Source organism: Poecilia reticulata, chromosome 8, assembly GCF_904066995.2.
Source record: "Poecilia reticulata chromosome 8, P_reticulata-male-v2, whole genome shotgun sequence".
Taxonomy (NCBI): domain Eukaryota; kingdom Metazoa; phylum Chordata; class Actinopteri; order Cyprinodontiformes; family Poeciliidae; genus Poecilia; species Poecilia reticulata.
In genome coordinates this window covers 1,543,867-1,558,928 of record NC_088837.1, presented here as the reverse complement: position 1 = coordinate 1,558,928, position 15,062 = coordinate 1,543,867, and the positions used below count along the sequence as shown (strand labels likewise).

Genomic DNA, 15,062 nt, shown 5'->3' with positions numbered 1-15,062 from the left:
ATAAAAATAACAATGTTGATTTTAGTCAAATATATACATATAAAAAGTAACGTCACAGAAACTGATCATTTTAAGTGGTCTCTTCACTTTTTTTTCCGCTTTGGTGAATTTGAACAATTGTTTTCTCTCTGTCTGTACGCTGGGGAGTGTCGAAATCGGACTACACGTGAATGCAGCAGCAGCGGTCCGGGCTGAGCTCAGCTCTCCTCACCAACTCACACACTGTATCGATGAAGTTGTTTCAAAGATGGCGGACTTCCTGCCGTCCCGCTCCCTTTTATCGTTATGTTTTCCTAACTGTTTCCTCACGAGCGGGGAGGCAGAGCAGCTGCGGAGGTCGAAGGAGATAGATAAGTGTATTAATCGAGATAAGACTTACGTTAAAAGGTTAGTAAAGATCTTACTACTCGGAGCGGGAGAGAGCGGCAAGTCCACCTTCCTCAAACAGATGCGCATTATCCATGGGGAGGACTTCGATCAGAAGGCCAAAGAAGAATTCAGAGCCACGATTTTTAGTAATGTTATTAAAGGTAAGACTGCTCTGCGAAGTTGTGCTTAATGTGGTGAACATGGCTAATTGAGAAGTGTGCTGTGCTCGCCGTGGCGGTGGGGTGTTGTGTGGGAACTTTGAGCCACGCTAGCTGCACTGATTGGGATACTGTGGTGGAGAGGCTGCCCTCCCCGGACTGCTCAGCTGCTTAGGCAACCAAGAAACGCCCATGCTGGTAGATGCTGTCCTGATGGGAGCCATGAAGGGTGTACGCATTAAAAAAAACTTTTAACTTTCATCCTGGACGCTCAACCCGAAGTATTTAGTTGCGATGGTTTGACATCACCGGTGTTCCTCATGGCTGTCTGTTAGCGTCCCTCACGCCCCTTGGTCGTGCGTGAAGAGCGTGACACCGCGCTGCTGTGGTAAAGTGCGTGTTTACTGTAAACGCTGCTATCGCCAGATCAGATCAGCTCTCAGGTATTCCTCTCTAGATTGACTAAAAACACGACTGACCTCTGACAGCCACGAAACAGGAACCAGATTGATGTGGCACTAAAATGAGCCGACTTTGTATGCGAGAACTGGGAAGTGCTTTCTTATTCCCCTGTGCTTGTTCTTTGTCTGTGTGTGTGTGTGTGTGTGTGTGTGTGTGTGTGTGTGTGTGTGTGTGTGTGTGTGTGTGTGTGTGTGTGGAGGGGAGTTCATTATTAGGAGTTTTACTTTGCCCATCACGCAGCTCTAACTTGTCGCTCTCTATCTTCCTAGTTTTATTTTCGCTGCTCTCTCTTGTACCTCCAGCTGTTCGGTTTTCTATGCTTCATCTCTTCCTCCTGATGCTTCAGGGCTTCAAGGAAAAACATTCGTAAGCATATATACAAAGTTTGACATTGTTGTTTATTTTACCCCCCCTCCCAAAAAAAAAAAAAAAAGAAAACAATGGTTCTTTAAAAAGGGGCTGCACAGTGGTGCAGTTGGTAGAGCTGTTGCCTTGCAGCAAGAAGGCTCTGGGTTCGATTCCCGGCTCCGGTCTTTCTGCATGGAGTTTGCATGTTCTCCCTGTGCATGGTGGGTTTTAGTAGTACTCCGGTTTCCTCCCACAGTCCAAAAACATGACTGTCAGGTTAATTGGCCTCTCCAAATTGCCCCTAGGTGTGAGTGTGTGTGTGCATGGTTGTGTGTCTCTGTGTTGCCCTGCGACAGACTAGCGACCTGTCCAGGGTGACCCCGCCCCTCGCCCGGTATGCCAGCTGGAGATGGACACCAGCAACCCTCCCGACCCCACTGAGGGACAAGCCTGCAAGAAAATGGATGGATGGATGGTTCTTTAAAAATCACAGCAAAATTCCCACATTATTTGTAGGGGTGTATAAGATGTAACGGCACCGACCACTATTGGTCATTTTTCATCATTTCGATACGATGAATAAAACTGGGCCGATATTAACTCAGATGAAAAACTGAAGATACCGGTGGAAAGAAACAAATATGTACAACTGATAGAAACGGGTGTATTATTTTTATATTTAAAATGTGCAGAAGAGGATTTTTGTTTCTGCCAAAGAAATTCAAACATATTTTCTTAAATTATGCTTGTAAATTACAAACAGCCCTAGAAAATGTTATTAATGCACACATTTGGTAATAAAGAAGAGGTTGTACATATTAAGATGTTTTGTTATTGTGGGACAATTTCATGTTGGGTGGTTTGTGAGTGTTTGTTAAATGGGTTAAATGATCCTCAGCCTGAAGAACTGGTGAAAGCGGTCGTTATTAGCTAATTGATTGGAGCTAATTGTATTCTAATAAACCATTACTTGCCCATCAATCATAAATCGGTCAATTGTTTGCATCCCTGATATGAAGGGAACATCAAGTGCGGTAACAGAAAAAAAAATCATCACAGAAATGAGAGCCGTGATGTAGTGGGGGTGCGGTTGTCTGTTTGCTCTCTGTAGAGTTTGAAATGTGAATATTTTGGTGGCCCTTATTTCTAGACACACTGACTGAGCTGCCAGACGGAAACGTTTGGGTCAGAACATACTGAGTCACCTACAATTATTTCTACGGTGGTGTGGGCCCAGTGAAGTATATCACATGAGTTTCATTCATCATGATGAAATCCATCACACTGACAGTTTAGCACACATGGCCCAGTATGAGATGGTGATGGGATGACAGCCTTCAACCACTGTCTCCATGTTACAGATATGATTTAAGTCAATAAGGGAACTGCAGCAACTACTCCTAAAACATCACATATCACTTTTACATTATTATTACTGTAATACATATAGTTGCTTTGATAGATGGATAGTGTGGAAAAATAAGTAGTGGGGATTAGGCCGGTCACAATAAACAATAAATAAATGAATCGCATGATAAATTAAAACAAGTTCAATAGTTTTCATTTTTGTTTTTTCTCTTTCTGCCAAAAACTGGATAATAAAAGTTTTCAATCTGGTGTTTTGGTCTCAACTAAAACTTTTTGAATGACAGTTTTGTTTATAGAGACTTTATATTTCATTTTATTTGTTTATTTTGGATATTTAAAATCTCTTCTAGTTCCAGTGTTAAATGTTCGCTAAAATTTAAAGTTTATTAATCTTAGAGAATGTGTTCTTGCGTTTCTATGCCTTTGCCATTACATCGCTTGAAAGTTGTCTCAAGGCAACAATATTATCGTTTATCGCGATAATAACTTCAGGGACAATTTATCATCCAGTACATTTTTTTATGACAGGCCTAGTGAGGATGTTCAGGGTTGTGCTGTTTAAAATCATTTGACTATTTCAGCTACGCATGAATTAACCAGCTACAGTTAAAATCCTCATTGTCAAATAGAGCAATAACATTAGCAGCTGAAACACAACAGTGCGAGAGTTGGTCTTTTAATAAAATATTGAAGTTTTCTAAGCAAATTTTCTGTCTTTGTAGAGTTTAAAGGCACTGAATGTGTTTTTCCATCAGATTATGGGTTAAATCAGGGTTTTATTAGGGTTCCAACTAACAGTTATTTTAGTTAGCGATTATTCTGATGCGTAATCGGATAATCAGGTACAAAAAAATCTGCACATTCTGGAGATTTTTTATTTAACCACTTAAGCTTTTTTGCATACAATATTAGAAAACAGGATTCAACAACTTTTTAAAATAAAAAAACAAAAAAACATCTTTCTTTTAGTGAACGCTTGATCATTTGTAGCAAAGGATGCATCTGCCGCTAAAAAAAATACTTGTAACATGTGAAAAGCTTGACTTTTTGCTTGACTTGACATGAATACAGTGTAGGACTGATCTGTTTATCAGTATTACACTGATTATTTATATCAATATCTCCTATTAAGCAAAAGGTGCTTAATAGGAGATATTTTTAGAACATATTTCCAGGTACAGAAGGGTAATTACTGCTCTGTTGCTCTTTCACAAAATTGCCTTTTTTTTGTCTGTATTCTCCAGTTAGCAATTAATCAGTTACTAAATTAGTTGATTTCAATCTGACTAATCATTTCAGCCCGAGCCATTATCTCCTTCTTAAAGGTAATATAGTTCTCCTATGTTGCTACTGTGCATTCTGGGATCCTCTCTACAGGAGGACCAGCTGTTCCTGGCCTCTGTCTGCTTTGGCGTAACATGTTTAAGTTCGGCTTCATTATGTTGAACCTCGCAACAAATGCTAATTGTTAAGATTTTAATTCCAAATATTCCAGTAGCAGCAAAGCCGTCAGCCAGCATGCGCCGTGGCCATCTCTGTCTGTGCCAGGCTTGATTAGATTACAGTGGATATGATGTTGGCCAGACCTGCTGGAACTAGGCCATCCACTGCAATATTGCATAATGCAACCTTATGGAAAATCTATAGCCTCTTTGTAACAGCAGTATTTATTTATCCTATGAGATGATTTGATGCATTTCTAGCTTTACATTTACACATGGAGTTGAATGTCTTGCACAAAAATGCTTTCTTATATATATATATGTATGTGTGCGTGTGTATGTTTTTTGGGGGGTTTTTTGTTGTGGGAAACATCCATCCATCCATCCATCCATCCATCCATCCATTCATCCATTTTCTTTACACCCTTGTCCCTCAGTGGGGTCGGGAGAGTTGCTGGTGCCTGTCTCCAGCTAACGTTCCAGGCGAGAGGCGGGGTCACCCTGGACAGGTCGCCAGTCCGTCGCAGGGCAACACAGAGACACACAGGACACACAACCATGCACACACACACTCACACCGAGGGGCAATTTGGAGAGACCAATTAACCTGACAGTCATGTTTTTGGACTGTGGGAGGAAACCGGAGTACCCGGAGAAAACCCATGCATGCACAGGGAGAACATGCAAATAGGCCTGTCGCGATAAACAGTAACTCAATTAATCGCACGATAAATTAAACCTATCGACCTCATTTTAATTATCGGCTTTATCGTCTCTTCCTGTCTTTTTTTTCTTTCTGTTGATGACAATGAATGAAAAAAGGCTCAACTCCGGTGCTCTCCACTGCCCCCCTCACTCCTTCCTATTTCCTTAGTCTAATGTCCAGTGCACACTACACTATGAGGGGCCATTTAGGACAAAATCTATGTTTTGTCTCTCACACACTACAAAAAACTCACGCACACTCAAAAAAAAAACTCAAGCACACTCAAAAAAAACTCACGCACACTCAAAAAAAAAACTCACGCACACTCAAAAAAAACAGATTGTGTATACACACTACTAAAATGTCACACACGCATACAAATTTTATCTTTCTCGCACACATACACTGTACTAACATCTCGCACACGCACACAAAATACTACAATTGCGCACATGCACTATTCAAATATCACACACGCAAACAATTTTTTTTGTCTTACTCACAAGACTAAGACTGCACATATAAACTAATAAAATATAGACTCGTTATTTTGTATGTGTGAGAAGGAAATGTTTTGTGTGTGTGAGAGGTGTCACGGAAGAGGCGGGGCATAATTTGGAGATCAGATCGCGCATGTGTTATACCACAGTGAAGTTAGCTTCAAGTTAGATATTGGAGCTCCACTGTGTAAGCGGCGTTTAGCTCAAGGTTAATCTGATTTATGAACTCTAATTTCAGTCAGCCGTTCTCTACCGCTCACATTTAAACACATGTTGGATCAGTCCTCAGCCTTGTGAATGAACGGGAGTTGACCAGAACTGCGTTCAGTCCTTCTTGTTGGCTTCTTACTGCCAGCAGCCTGAGTAAAGGTCAGAGAAAAGCTTCGCTGCAGTCGATCATTCCAGCATTCTGGGATTTCTGAAAAATAAACCAAGTTACTACGGTCTTTCTGATGAAGGCTGAGAGTTGGCTCACTCAGTGTCTCATTTAAAGTAAACACCAGCTTAACTTCCCCTTTCTCAGTCAGATTAGAGCCTTAAACCAAACAATGTTTTATTTAGGTTTTTTTTTACTCATAAAAATGAGCTTAAAAATATGCTTGAAGGTTAATGGTGTTCATTCAGTTTGGGTAGTTGATCATATATTTTGAACATCTTTTTAATTTTATGAATGAAGACAGGCTGCTTGAATTTAAGTAAATATACTAAGACTGGATTTAAAAATGAGATAATAAAGACTATTGAGAACTTTGGAATACCTTCACTTTAAAGGATTAAAAAAGTAATTGGAAGAAGAATTTGTATTTGCATAGCCCCATAAATGTTTACATTTTAACATTTAACATAATAGAGCTATGATTTTAACGTTTGTTTATTGGGAATGATAATTGCATTAAATGTGGTTGAATGGTCTCATTCAACCACATTTATCTCTCAGTAGATAAATATGAGAGATAAACCATTCTCTCTTTATTTATCTCTCAGTGGAGATAAAAATATTTTAAATTGTCTAACATTTAAATGCAAGATTTAAAGGAGCTTGCAAGTTTACTTTGTAAAAGTCCAAAGCAAAATCTTCATATATTGCTGTTACCATAGTTGCAATCTAATCTCCTGAGTTGATTTGCTCAAAAAGCTTTGTATTTTGAGCTTTTTGAGCAAATAATAATCAATTATCACTGATTGCTTTTAAGCTTGGCCAATTAAAACTTGGCCCCCTCTCCCAAATTCCACTGTTAGCTGTGGTTATGATGTAAATTGTTCTTCTTAAGGCCCCATACAACCTTGATAGGAATCAATTAATACTTCCTTGATTTAAGACCTGAATTTCATCTAAACATCATATTATGGAACTGGCATCGTCTTTGCGATGTGTTTAGGTGCATTTTATCCCCACACTGTCGATGTGAGAACTCACAGTAGGAGAGTCACTGTCTCTGCAGGCCTTTCATGATGGCTCAGCATATGAAAGCACTGAAACACTGCTGCCGTTTCCAGTTTAAAGCAGGAACAGGAAAGATCACGAGGCCCAGCTGTTTACTTCAGGAACTAAAGATATATGCTTATTCCTGAGCTGTCAGCTTTAACCTGTGGTGGTGAAGCAGCTGAGATACATAAGCCCATTGTACAAGACTAAATCAGAGTTCAGGAGCTGTGATGAGACTGAAGTATAGCAGTTAGCAGGATTTTTCATGGTGTTTTACCTCAAAGTTTGGAGTTTTCTGTCAGGATTCTTGTGATACTTGTGAGGAGATCTGTTTTTTTTAAGCTGGGTCAGTTTTGGGGGCTCTCTTCCAGGGTTTCCTCCAGATAACTCGCTAAGCCCTGTGGTGGAGGCGCTAGGCTAATCAGCTTACTTTAAAAAAACCTTGAGTAAAAAATGTTAAAGGTTGGCAAGAAATTTGAAAATAAGACAAGATAATTATGTGTGGTTGGAAGACATTATCAATAATACTTAAAAACCAACTAAAAAGGCTATTAAATTAAATGCAATTAAATTAAATACCAATTATTTGCACTTCAGTTGTCCCATCCGAATAAGTGTCCAAAATTTCACTTTATCCATGATTTGTCACTTTTATTAGCTGAAGTTGTTGGCATGTAAACCAGTAAAGACAGGAAGTGACAAATAAAAAAAGACACCTGACTTCTTTCAGGTCTTGTTCACATATTGACCAAACTATGTTGTCATTGTGTTTACAATCGTTTCATCAAAGGGACTCTTTAACTCGTCTGTATAGAAAACCCTATAATAAATGAATAAACAATTCTTATCATGGGGGGATACAAGTTTTAATCCCCCCAGGACAAGTATTAAAACTTTAAGCAAAAGTTTTAATACGTACAGTATGTGAAATTTATTTTTTTAAGTTAGATGCTGCAGGTTTAAGCAGAGGTTCGGTGTGAGAGTCACTACCCGGTGGAGCAGAAGCGGCGCTCCATCTGTGAAATATTACTACCTGTAGCGCGTAGCAGCGGTTCAACAGCGAGAGCAGAACCAGCGTCTTACATCGCAGCTTGAAGACTTAAATAATTTTGCGGGTTATTTGTTTAGCTTTCTGACTGTCATGCTAATCCGGGTGAGTGTTTGTAGCTGTGCGCTGCTTTACCTGCTATCTGATCCTCCATGTCTTTTTTACTGCAGTGAGCCTCGATGTAGCCAAACTCCGTCAAGTATGTCATTGTTTTTATGTCGTATTAGCTTCGTTGTGTTGATGCATTTTGACGTGCTTCAATTGTAGCCTCAACACGCAAACTTCCCCATTCACTCAGTGCGTTATAGTTCCACATCGCTTAGGATTTGTTGCTGCGCGTTTGCGCAGTGTGAAGGAAAGAGGAGACCAGCTGCACAGACAGGCTGCAAAATGAGATGCAGGTGATCGGTATCGGCAACAAGAGCCAATGATTGCCGATCACCGATCATGCACTTTTTCACGAAAATCGGCCGATTATGATCGGTGACCGATCAATCGGCACACCTCTACTAAGAAGTTTTCCCTTGCCTCCCCGCAGGTATCCGGGTGTTGGTAGATGCGCGGGAGAAGCTTCACATCCCATGGGGCGACCCGTCCAACCAGCAGCACGGGGAGACCATGATGGCGTTCGACACCCGATCCGCCATGGCCCACGGTCACGGCATGGTGCAGCCCAAAGTCTTCCAGCACTACCTGCCGTCCATCCGGGCCCTGTGGGCCGACGAGGGCATCCAGAACGCTTACGATCGGCGCCGGGAGTTCCAGCTGGTGAGTGGAGCACACTGTCACTTTGGAAGCTTGTTTGACGTAACCCTTCTGAGCGCTGGCTCAGGTTTCCTGCTAAAAGTAGCAAATGGCAGCTTGGCTTTGTAAAGACAGCAGAGTGGCTTTGGAGGGAATAGAGAAAAACTGCAACTCTGCCTCTGAGGATTGCACTAGGACAAATGGTGGGGTTTTTCATATCTGGTCTGAGCTCATCTCGATGCACTGCCACTGGTCTGACTGGGTTCTCCCGTCAAGCATAATACGGTCAGAGTTGCTTGCTTTAGGGTAAACGGTGCGATGTGATTGGTTTGGCTCCATGAGTCACTGGAGCCTTCCATCCTGTAAAGACGAGAGCTGCTTCAGGTTTTTCTGTTTCATTTCAGACTGAGATGTTCTTCTCTCTCTCTCTCTTTTCTCAGGGCGAGTCAGTCAAGTACTTCCTGGATCATTTGGAAAAGCTCGGAGAGTCAGTAAGTCCCACCCCACCTCACTCGTGACCCCCCCCACCTCCCCTCCCACCGAGCAGGACGGCTGATGGAGCAGATGGGCGTGATGACGCTTGTGTGTTTTATTGGAAAGAGAAGTGAAAGTGCTTTCTTCCTGTGTTTTGTTTCAGTGAGAATGTTGCCGCTACTGCTGCTTAGTTCTCACACATAGAGGAACCAAACCCTTTACTTCTGTGTAAAACGATCAACAGAGTTTCCAGAACAGAATCAGAACTAGAGATGAAGTCATGCAGAAACTAAAAGGCGTATTGTGGTGGCGTTGCAGACGGTGACGGGGATTCTAGCGCCGCTGGATGGCTCCATGTTCCTGTGACTCATCAGAACCTCTGCTAGAAATGAATAGGAAGCAAGTTCATACGTCCTTCTGTAGCTATGGTAACAGGGGTCTGTCTTCGACTTGTATGGACTCCGTCTGAATGCGTGTGGTGTGATGTTATCAGTCACAGCCGCAGCGTGTTCAGCAACATTTACGCCCACTGAGTAACGACCGTCGTCATAGCGCCGACAGGACAGTGGACTGGTCTCACTGATGACCTTAAGTAGAAATATTAGTTTTATGCTAGATTATTGAAATAACCGTTAACTAATTTAGTAACCAATTAATCATGAACTGGAGTTGTAAAAAAGGTCATTTGCTGAGAGAAAACTTTCAGACCGTTAAGCCTAAAACGATTAAGAAAATACAAAAAAGTAAAATATCTACATTTTGCATTTAAGATAACATAAAACCCTTTGTCTGTAAATTTATTCTAACATACACTCACTGCCACTCGAAGCTGATTTTCACAATAAAAGCATGGCTCACAGACCTGAAGTAGATGCCTCCATCTTGGTGCTGAACTGATTGTATTAGTTTTGTTTGTTTTTTTATTGATGTTCCTCTGGACCCTGACCAGAATCACATGGTCTTCTTGCAGGACTACCTTCCCAGCCAACAGGACATCCTGCTGGCCAGGAAACCCACCAAGGGGATCCATGAGTACAACTTTGAGATCAAGAACGTTCCCTTCAAGATGGTGGACGTTGGCGGTCAACGGTCGGAGAGGCGCCGCTGGTTCGAATGCTTCGACTCGGTCACCTCCATCCTCTTCCTCGTCTCTTCCTCTGAGTACGACCAGGTGGGTATCATGTCCTGTTCTGGGATTTGGGATCGGTGAAGCTTTTCCACATTCAGAGTTCTGCAGTCGGCAGCAGCAGCAGACATCACAGCTGTGACAACTGACCAGGAGACTTTAACATGACCACTGAGGGTCATTCATGATTCCATCGATTATAAAGCAGCCCCACAGCACCATACTGCCACCACCGTGTTTAGCTGTCAGTAGTATCGTTCTGGGCTACTTGTAGATTATCGGTAACTGCACACACACCTTCATCTCTACAGGATTCTGTAGAGAGATGATCATGTTTCCCTAATTGACCACTGCCTTGGTCATTTTACTGAGGAACTGCGACTTACAGCCGTGTAGTTTCTGAAAATACAGGAACAAATGAAACTCAGATTTACTATTAAGGTAAAATAAACGCAAGTGAATAAATAAAGCTGAACATCAGCATGAATCCGCTTTGTTATAAATGCTGTTTTAACTGGACTGCTGCAGAATAGCATCTGGAATTAATCTGGCTAAAGGCTAACGGTTAAGTTAGTTTTAATATTAAATCACAAACATGCTAACAGTGGAAAACAGACATTTTAAAGCTACAGACTAGCAGTCAAACAACTCCATCAGAAGTGATAATTAACATCCACCCATTTACTTCACATGACTACTATCACTACTGCTGCAGTGCTCTGAACAGTCAGCTGATTGGCTGAGGGACGTTAAGAAGAAAGAGGAAACTGCACAAACCTCCTTTAAATTAGAAAATACACTTAAAATAAAAGCAGGAAGATGAAAAACATCTAAGTACTTGAAGAATTATTGAATTTAATCCGATTGTTTTATATAATCCATATATCTGCATAATGTATAGTTACTATTCTGTAACTTTGAAAAGCTTGTTTCACCTGGATCACATGACTGGCTCAGTACCTGGCAGTCTGTTGCCATGTGAACCATCAGATTGGTGTGAGATGTCCTGCAGTACAAAACAGAAAGGTCTCTGATAAAAGCAGAACCTCTGTCAGATTGTCCTGTTCCTGTTTCCACTAACATGTTCCCCAGCGGGTCACAGTTATGGCTCAGACCGTCAGCTGAGAACTCACAGCCTGGTTTGCACTCTGGCCTCCCCCAGGTGCTGATGGAGGACCGGCAGACCAACCGGCTCAGTGAGTCGCTCAACATCTTCGAGACCATCGTTAACAACCGGGTCTTCAGCAACGTCTCCATCATCCTGTTCCTCAACAAGACGGACCTGCTGGAGGAGAAGGTGAAGCAGGTCTCCATCAAGGACTACTTCCCCGAGTTCTCGGGCGAGGCCGGCAACCTGGCGGCCGTGCAGCACTTCCTGGTGGAGTGCTTCCGCCGGAAGCGGCGCGACCAGCAGCAGAAGCCACGCGACCAGCAGCAGAAGCCGCTCTACCACCACTTCACCACGGCCATCAACACGGCGAACATCCGGCTGGTGTTCCGCGACGTCAAGGACACCATCCTGCACGACAACCTCAAGCAGCTGATGCTGCAGTGAGGGAGCAGACCGGAGTGAGTGGAGGAGGGGGTGATGCAGACAGAACCGGGTGACCCAGTGCCTTCATGCCTACAGTATCCCTGCACCCCCCCTAACCCCAGCTCCCCTCCTGCTCCTGCTTGAACTCAGACTGGGTATTAAAGCCACCACTACTATCCCCAACCCCCACGCTGGCTGCCTGCCTTACTGTGACTGATAACAGCCAGCTGCGGCTGAGAGCGCCCCCCCTCTGAAAGAGACCTCTGTGCAGTATTCCATCATGTGTTGCTCTGATACTCTGACCAGTGTTAGTCAGTATTAGGAATCCTCCTGTAGCGTCTAATCATGTCATGTCCTCTAATCTCTGATCGTACTGATGAATTCTGTTCTCCGCTTGCCGATGGGCCCCATCATCTCTGGACCTTCCAGCTCTAACCGGGGCTTCCACTCGGGGCTCAGCAGGAACCCCCAGGATTTGAGGCCGATCAGAACCGCCAGGACACCGGGTCCGGACGCGAGGAGACTTCCTGTGCTTGGAAAGCAGAAGTCTGGCCTCGTTCAGGCCCCGGGCTGATGAAGGGTTTTAGTGTTTAGTGTGCAAGAAGATTTTTTTCAGCTTCCTAGGAGCTTTTCAGAGCAGCTCTTCCTCAGATCAACGATGCCAAACCGTTCCCTCCTCTATCAGACCTTTACTTTCTTTGAACCACTTAAAGTGATGACAGTAAAAAGCTGCCGTGGCCCACTTTGTATTTACTGCCTGAGATGTTCTGAATGGTACCGGTACCTGACCCACCTGGCCCTTCCTCACCCTGGTTTCCAAAAAAAGGGAGTACTGCTACCTGTGTGCTACTCCACGGCTCCCCCTACTGGCCGCTTCTATTGTATGTAGATCTGAAGTGGAGGTCAGAGGTGAAGTGCCTCCAATGATCTGCTGTTTTCTGAATGGATCAGAACATGAAGGCTCTGATCCATCAGTTCAGTCTGAACGGTCCGACTGATCTCTGTAAATCTCTGACCCGTTTTGTTGGTTCTAGCTTTAGAGACAAGACGTCACACTTTGTGACAGAGAGCCCTCACTGTCACTCTTGGTTCACGACAGAGAGGAACCGGAGTTGATATTTTAAAGTGTCTTCAGCATCTTTTGGTAACGATAAGTGCGGTTTCCATCACTTAGCTCTATCTGGAAAACGTTAGTGAGCTTCATTCAGCCTTCCTGTTATCTACTCAGTTCACCTTGAACTGCAGACATGGAGAAAATCCTGCTTCATGTGTCTTCCTCTGATTGATACGAAAACGGCTAACGAGGAGTCCCATTAGCTGAGTTATGGTTGGACAGAAGGACGAGACCAAACTACAGGACGACTTGAAGGAAGAGTTTTGCAGATCTTTAGATGGAGCAGGCTGGCTAACGGCTGAGATGTGTTTATGTTGCAGTGCCAGACAAGAAAGTTCTGTCCGTATGTGTGTGTGTGTGTATAGATGAAGCAACACTCTGTTTACACACACAGAGACACTCTGTGTTCCTCCTGCTGCTGCTCCGTCCAGAGGAGTGTCCTCTGTCTGGACTGCTATCTTGCCATCCCGTCGGATTGGCACCGACAGTGACTTTTAGTAGAAGGAAGGCTGCTGTCCCGCCTGCCGTGTGTGACTACTAGAGTCTAAGCGGACATGAGTTGGTTCCAGCAGATGGCGCTAACAGCTAGCCTGAGACGGATCAAGGCAAGAGGCGACACCTGCTGACCTGCAGCAACTTTAACCTCTGGGTGGTTTAAGCCAAGGTGTCACTTTTTCACTGGGACGTTATTTATGTAGCAACTGGAAGCCATTCACACAGGAAGTGGAGGTCAGAGGTGAAGTGCCTCCAATGGCCTTCATGTATAAAACAATGTTCACTTCAACTGGTGTAATATTTTTTGCTTGTTTTACAGTGTTTTTACTTTTATATCACAGTTACTCTGAAAATAAACACTTTGCATGTCCCATTCTTAGTGAGTGTTTCACACAGGAAGATCATAGGTGACACACTGCCTCCAACCCCTATTTCCTGTTTAAATGTTTCTCAGGTTGTGTAAAAAGCTTAAAGAATGATAAAAGGCTAGTTACATAAGCCGCTTTGGTTGTTTTCCGATTGGACTTTAACTAGAACCAACTAACGTAGAGTTCTGAAGACTCGGTGTTTGATGTACCTCAGCTGCTCCTTTAACAGAAGCTCACCTTGGAATTCCTGAACTGTCCCTTTAAATAAGGTAGCGGATGCTGATTCTTTTTTTACTTGTGGTTTGCACTAAGACAGATGTGGGAGAGGAACATCTGGTGCTGATGTTTGGACTTCTACGCTGAGTGTGAGGAAGGCAGATTGAGCACTTGCTGATTTCGATTCGTTTCCTGCTGTTCTGAACGAGTGGCCCGCATAATTAGGTGTTTTTGTCATTTATTAACCTCAGGATATTTCTAACACTTTGTACCTTCAGGGTGCTGCCTCTGCAGACTGTGGGTTGTAAACGTTCTGTGTTGTGTTGGTACCGCAGATGTAAATCTGCTGCAGCAGCTCCATGGAGGTCCCACTCTGACCTGTTTTTAGACAGAGGTAAACGCCTGATTGGCTGGTTACTCTGCTGAACGTCTTCTGAAGTTTTTATTGGGCTTCAAATAACTTGTTTTTTTTTAAGCTGGCATGTGAAATTGGACCAACAGCATTTTCTTATGGATACTTTGAAGTATTTTTTGGACTAAACTTCAAGCCTACTTTTACATGTCATGCCCCCACACTCCTGAAACATGTCTCCATGGCAACTCTGCAAACATTATGATTCTGATTAACTTTTTCTGACAACACTGAAGCCTTATATGATGCAATCTCACACTCTTAAGGGTTACTGTTCTTCCAAACCTCCAGATGTTGCACAATATGTCTTACTGTCTCTGGTTGCCTTCTACCGTTTTCCTGTTGCTGGTGCTGAAAGTTGCCTCCTCTGGTTGGTGAACCTGACTCTTCAGACCCATAACTACAGTTTTAGGTGCAGATTTTGAAGTTTCTCTGCAGATACAGAAAAGAAACACATGTCTGATTCCCCTTTGAAGGAAGTCAGCTTTTGCAAGGTCTAAGCTCTGATGCAGCACTACTCTATAGGAATGAGAGTTTTTATGCCGCCATCTTGTTTAAACTATGTTAGCAACAGTTTATTAGCCTCTTTGTTGACACACAGAATGCCATGTCTTTGTGTAATGTTACCACTAAATATTGCATTTGTGCTCCCAGATTGGGTTTGTTCTGATAAAACAGCTTTGGCTGTAAAGTCTAACTTATAATGTCTTAACCGCCGACACTCCTCAATAAATCAGCTGATTTTTAACGAC

The 15,062-nt window shown here is 43.0% G+C and overlaps 1 protein-coding gene across 1 annotated transcript; it reads left to right on the top strand.

Moving 5' to 3' along the window:
* The first annotated feature begins 146 nt into the window (after positions 1 to 146).
* Positions 147 to 15,062, top strand: gna13b (guanine nucleotide binding protein (G protein), alpha 13b). The gene is made up of 5 exons (XM_008415225.3): positions 147 to 530; positions 8,366 to 8,595; positions 9,012 to 9,062; positions 10,016 to 10,216; positions 11,334 to 15,062. Exons 1-5 carry the CDS (start codon positions 248 to 250, stop codon positions 11,724 to 11,726), a joined length of 1,158 nt encoding a protein of 385 aa, XP_008413447.1. The 5' UTR covers positions 147 to 247; the 3' UTR covers positions 11,727 to 15,062.

Excerpts from the sequence above, each read along its gene's own strand:
- gna13b (XM_008415225.3), top strand. The coding sequence starts at position 248 with ATGGCGGACTTCCTGCCGTCCCGCTCCCTTTTATCGTTATGTTTTCCT. Across the intron at positions 8,596-9,011 it reads GGCGCCGGGAGTTCCAGCTG|GGCGAGTCAGTCAAGTACTT; the intron begins GTGAGTGGAGCA and ends CTCTTTTCTCAG. Across the intron at positions 10,217-11,333 it reads CTTCCTCTGAGTACGACCAG|GTGCTGATGGAGGACCGGCA; the intron begins GTGGGTATCATG and ends GGCCTCCCCCAG.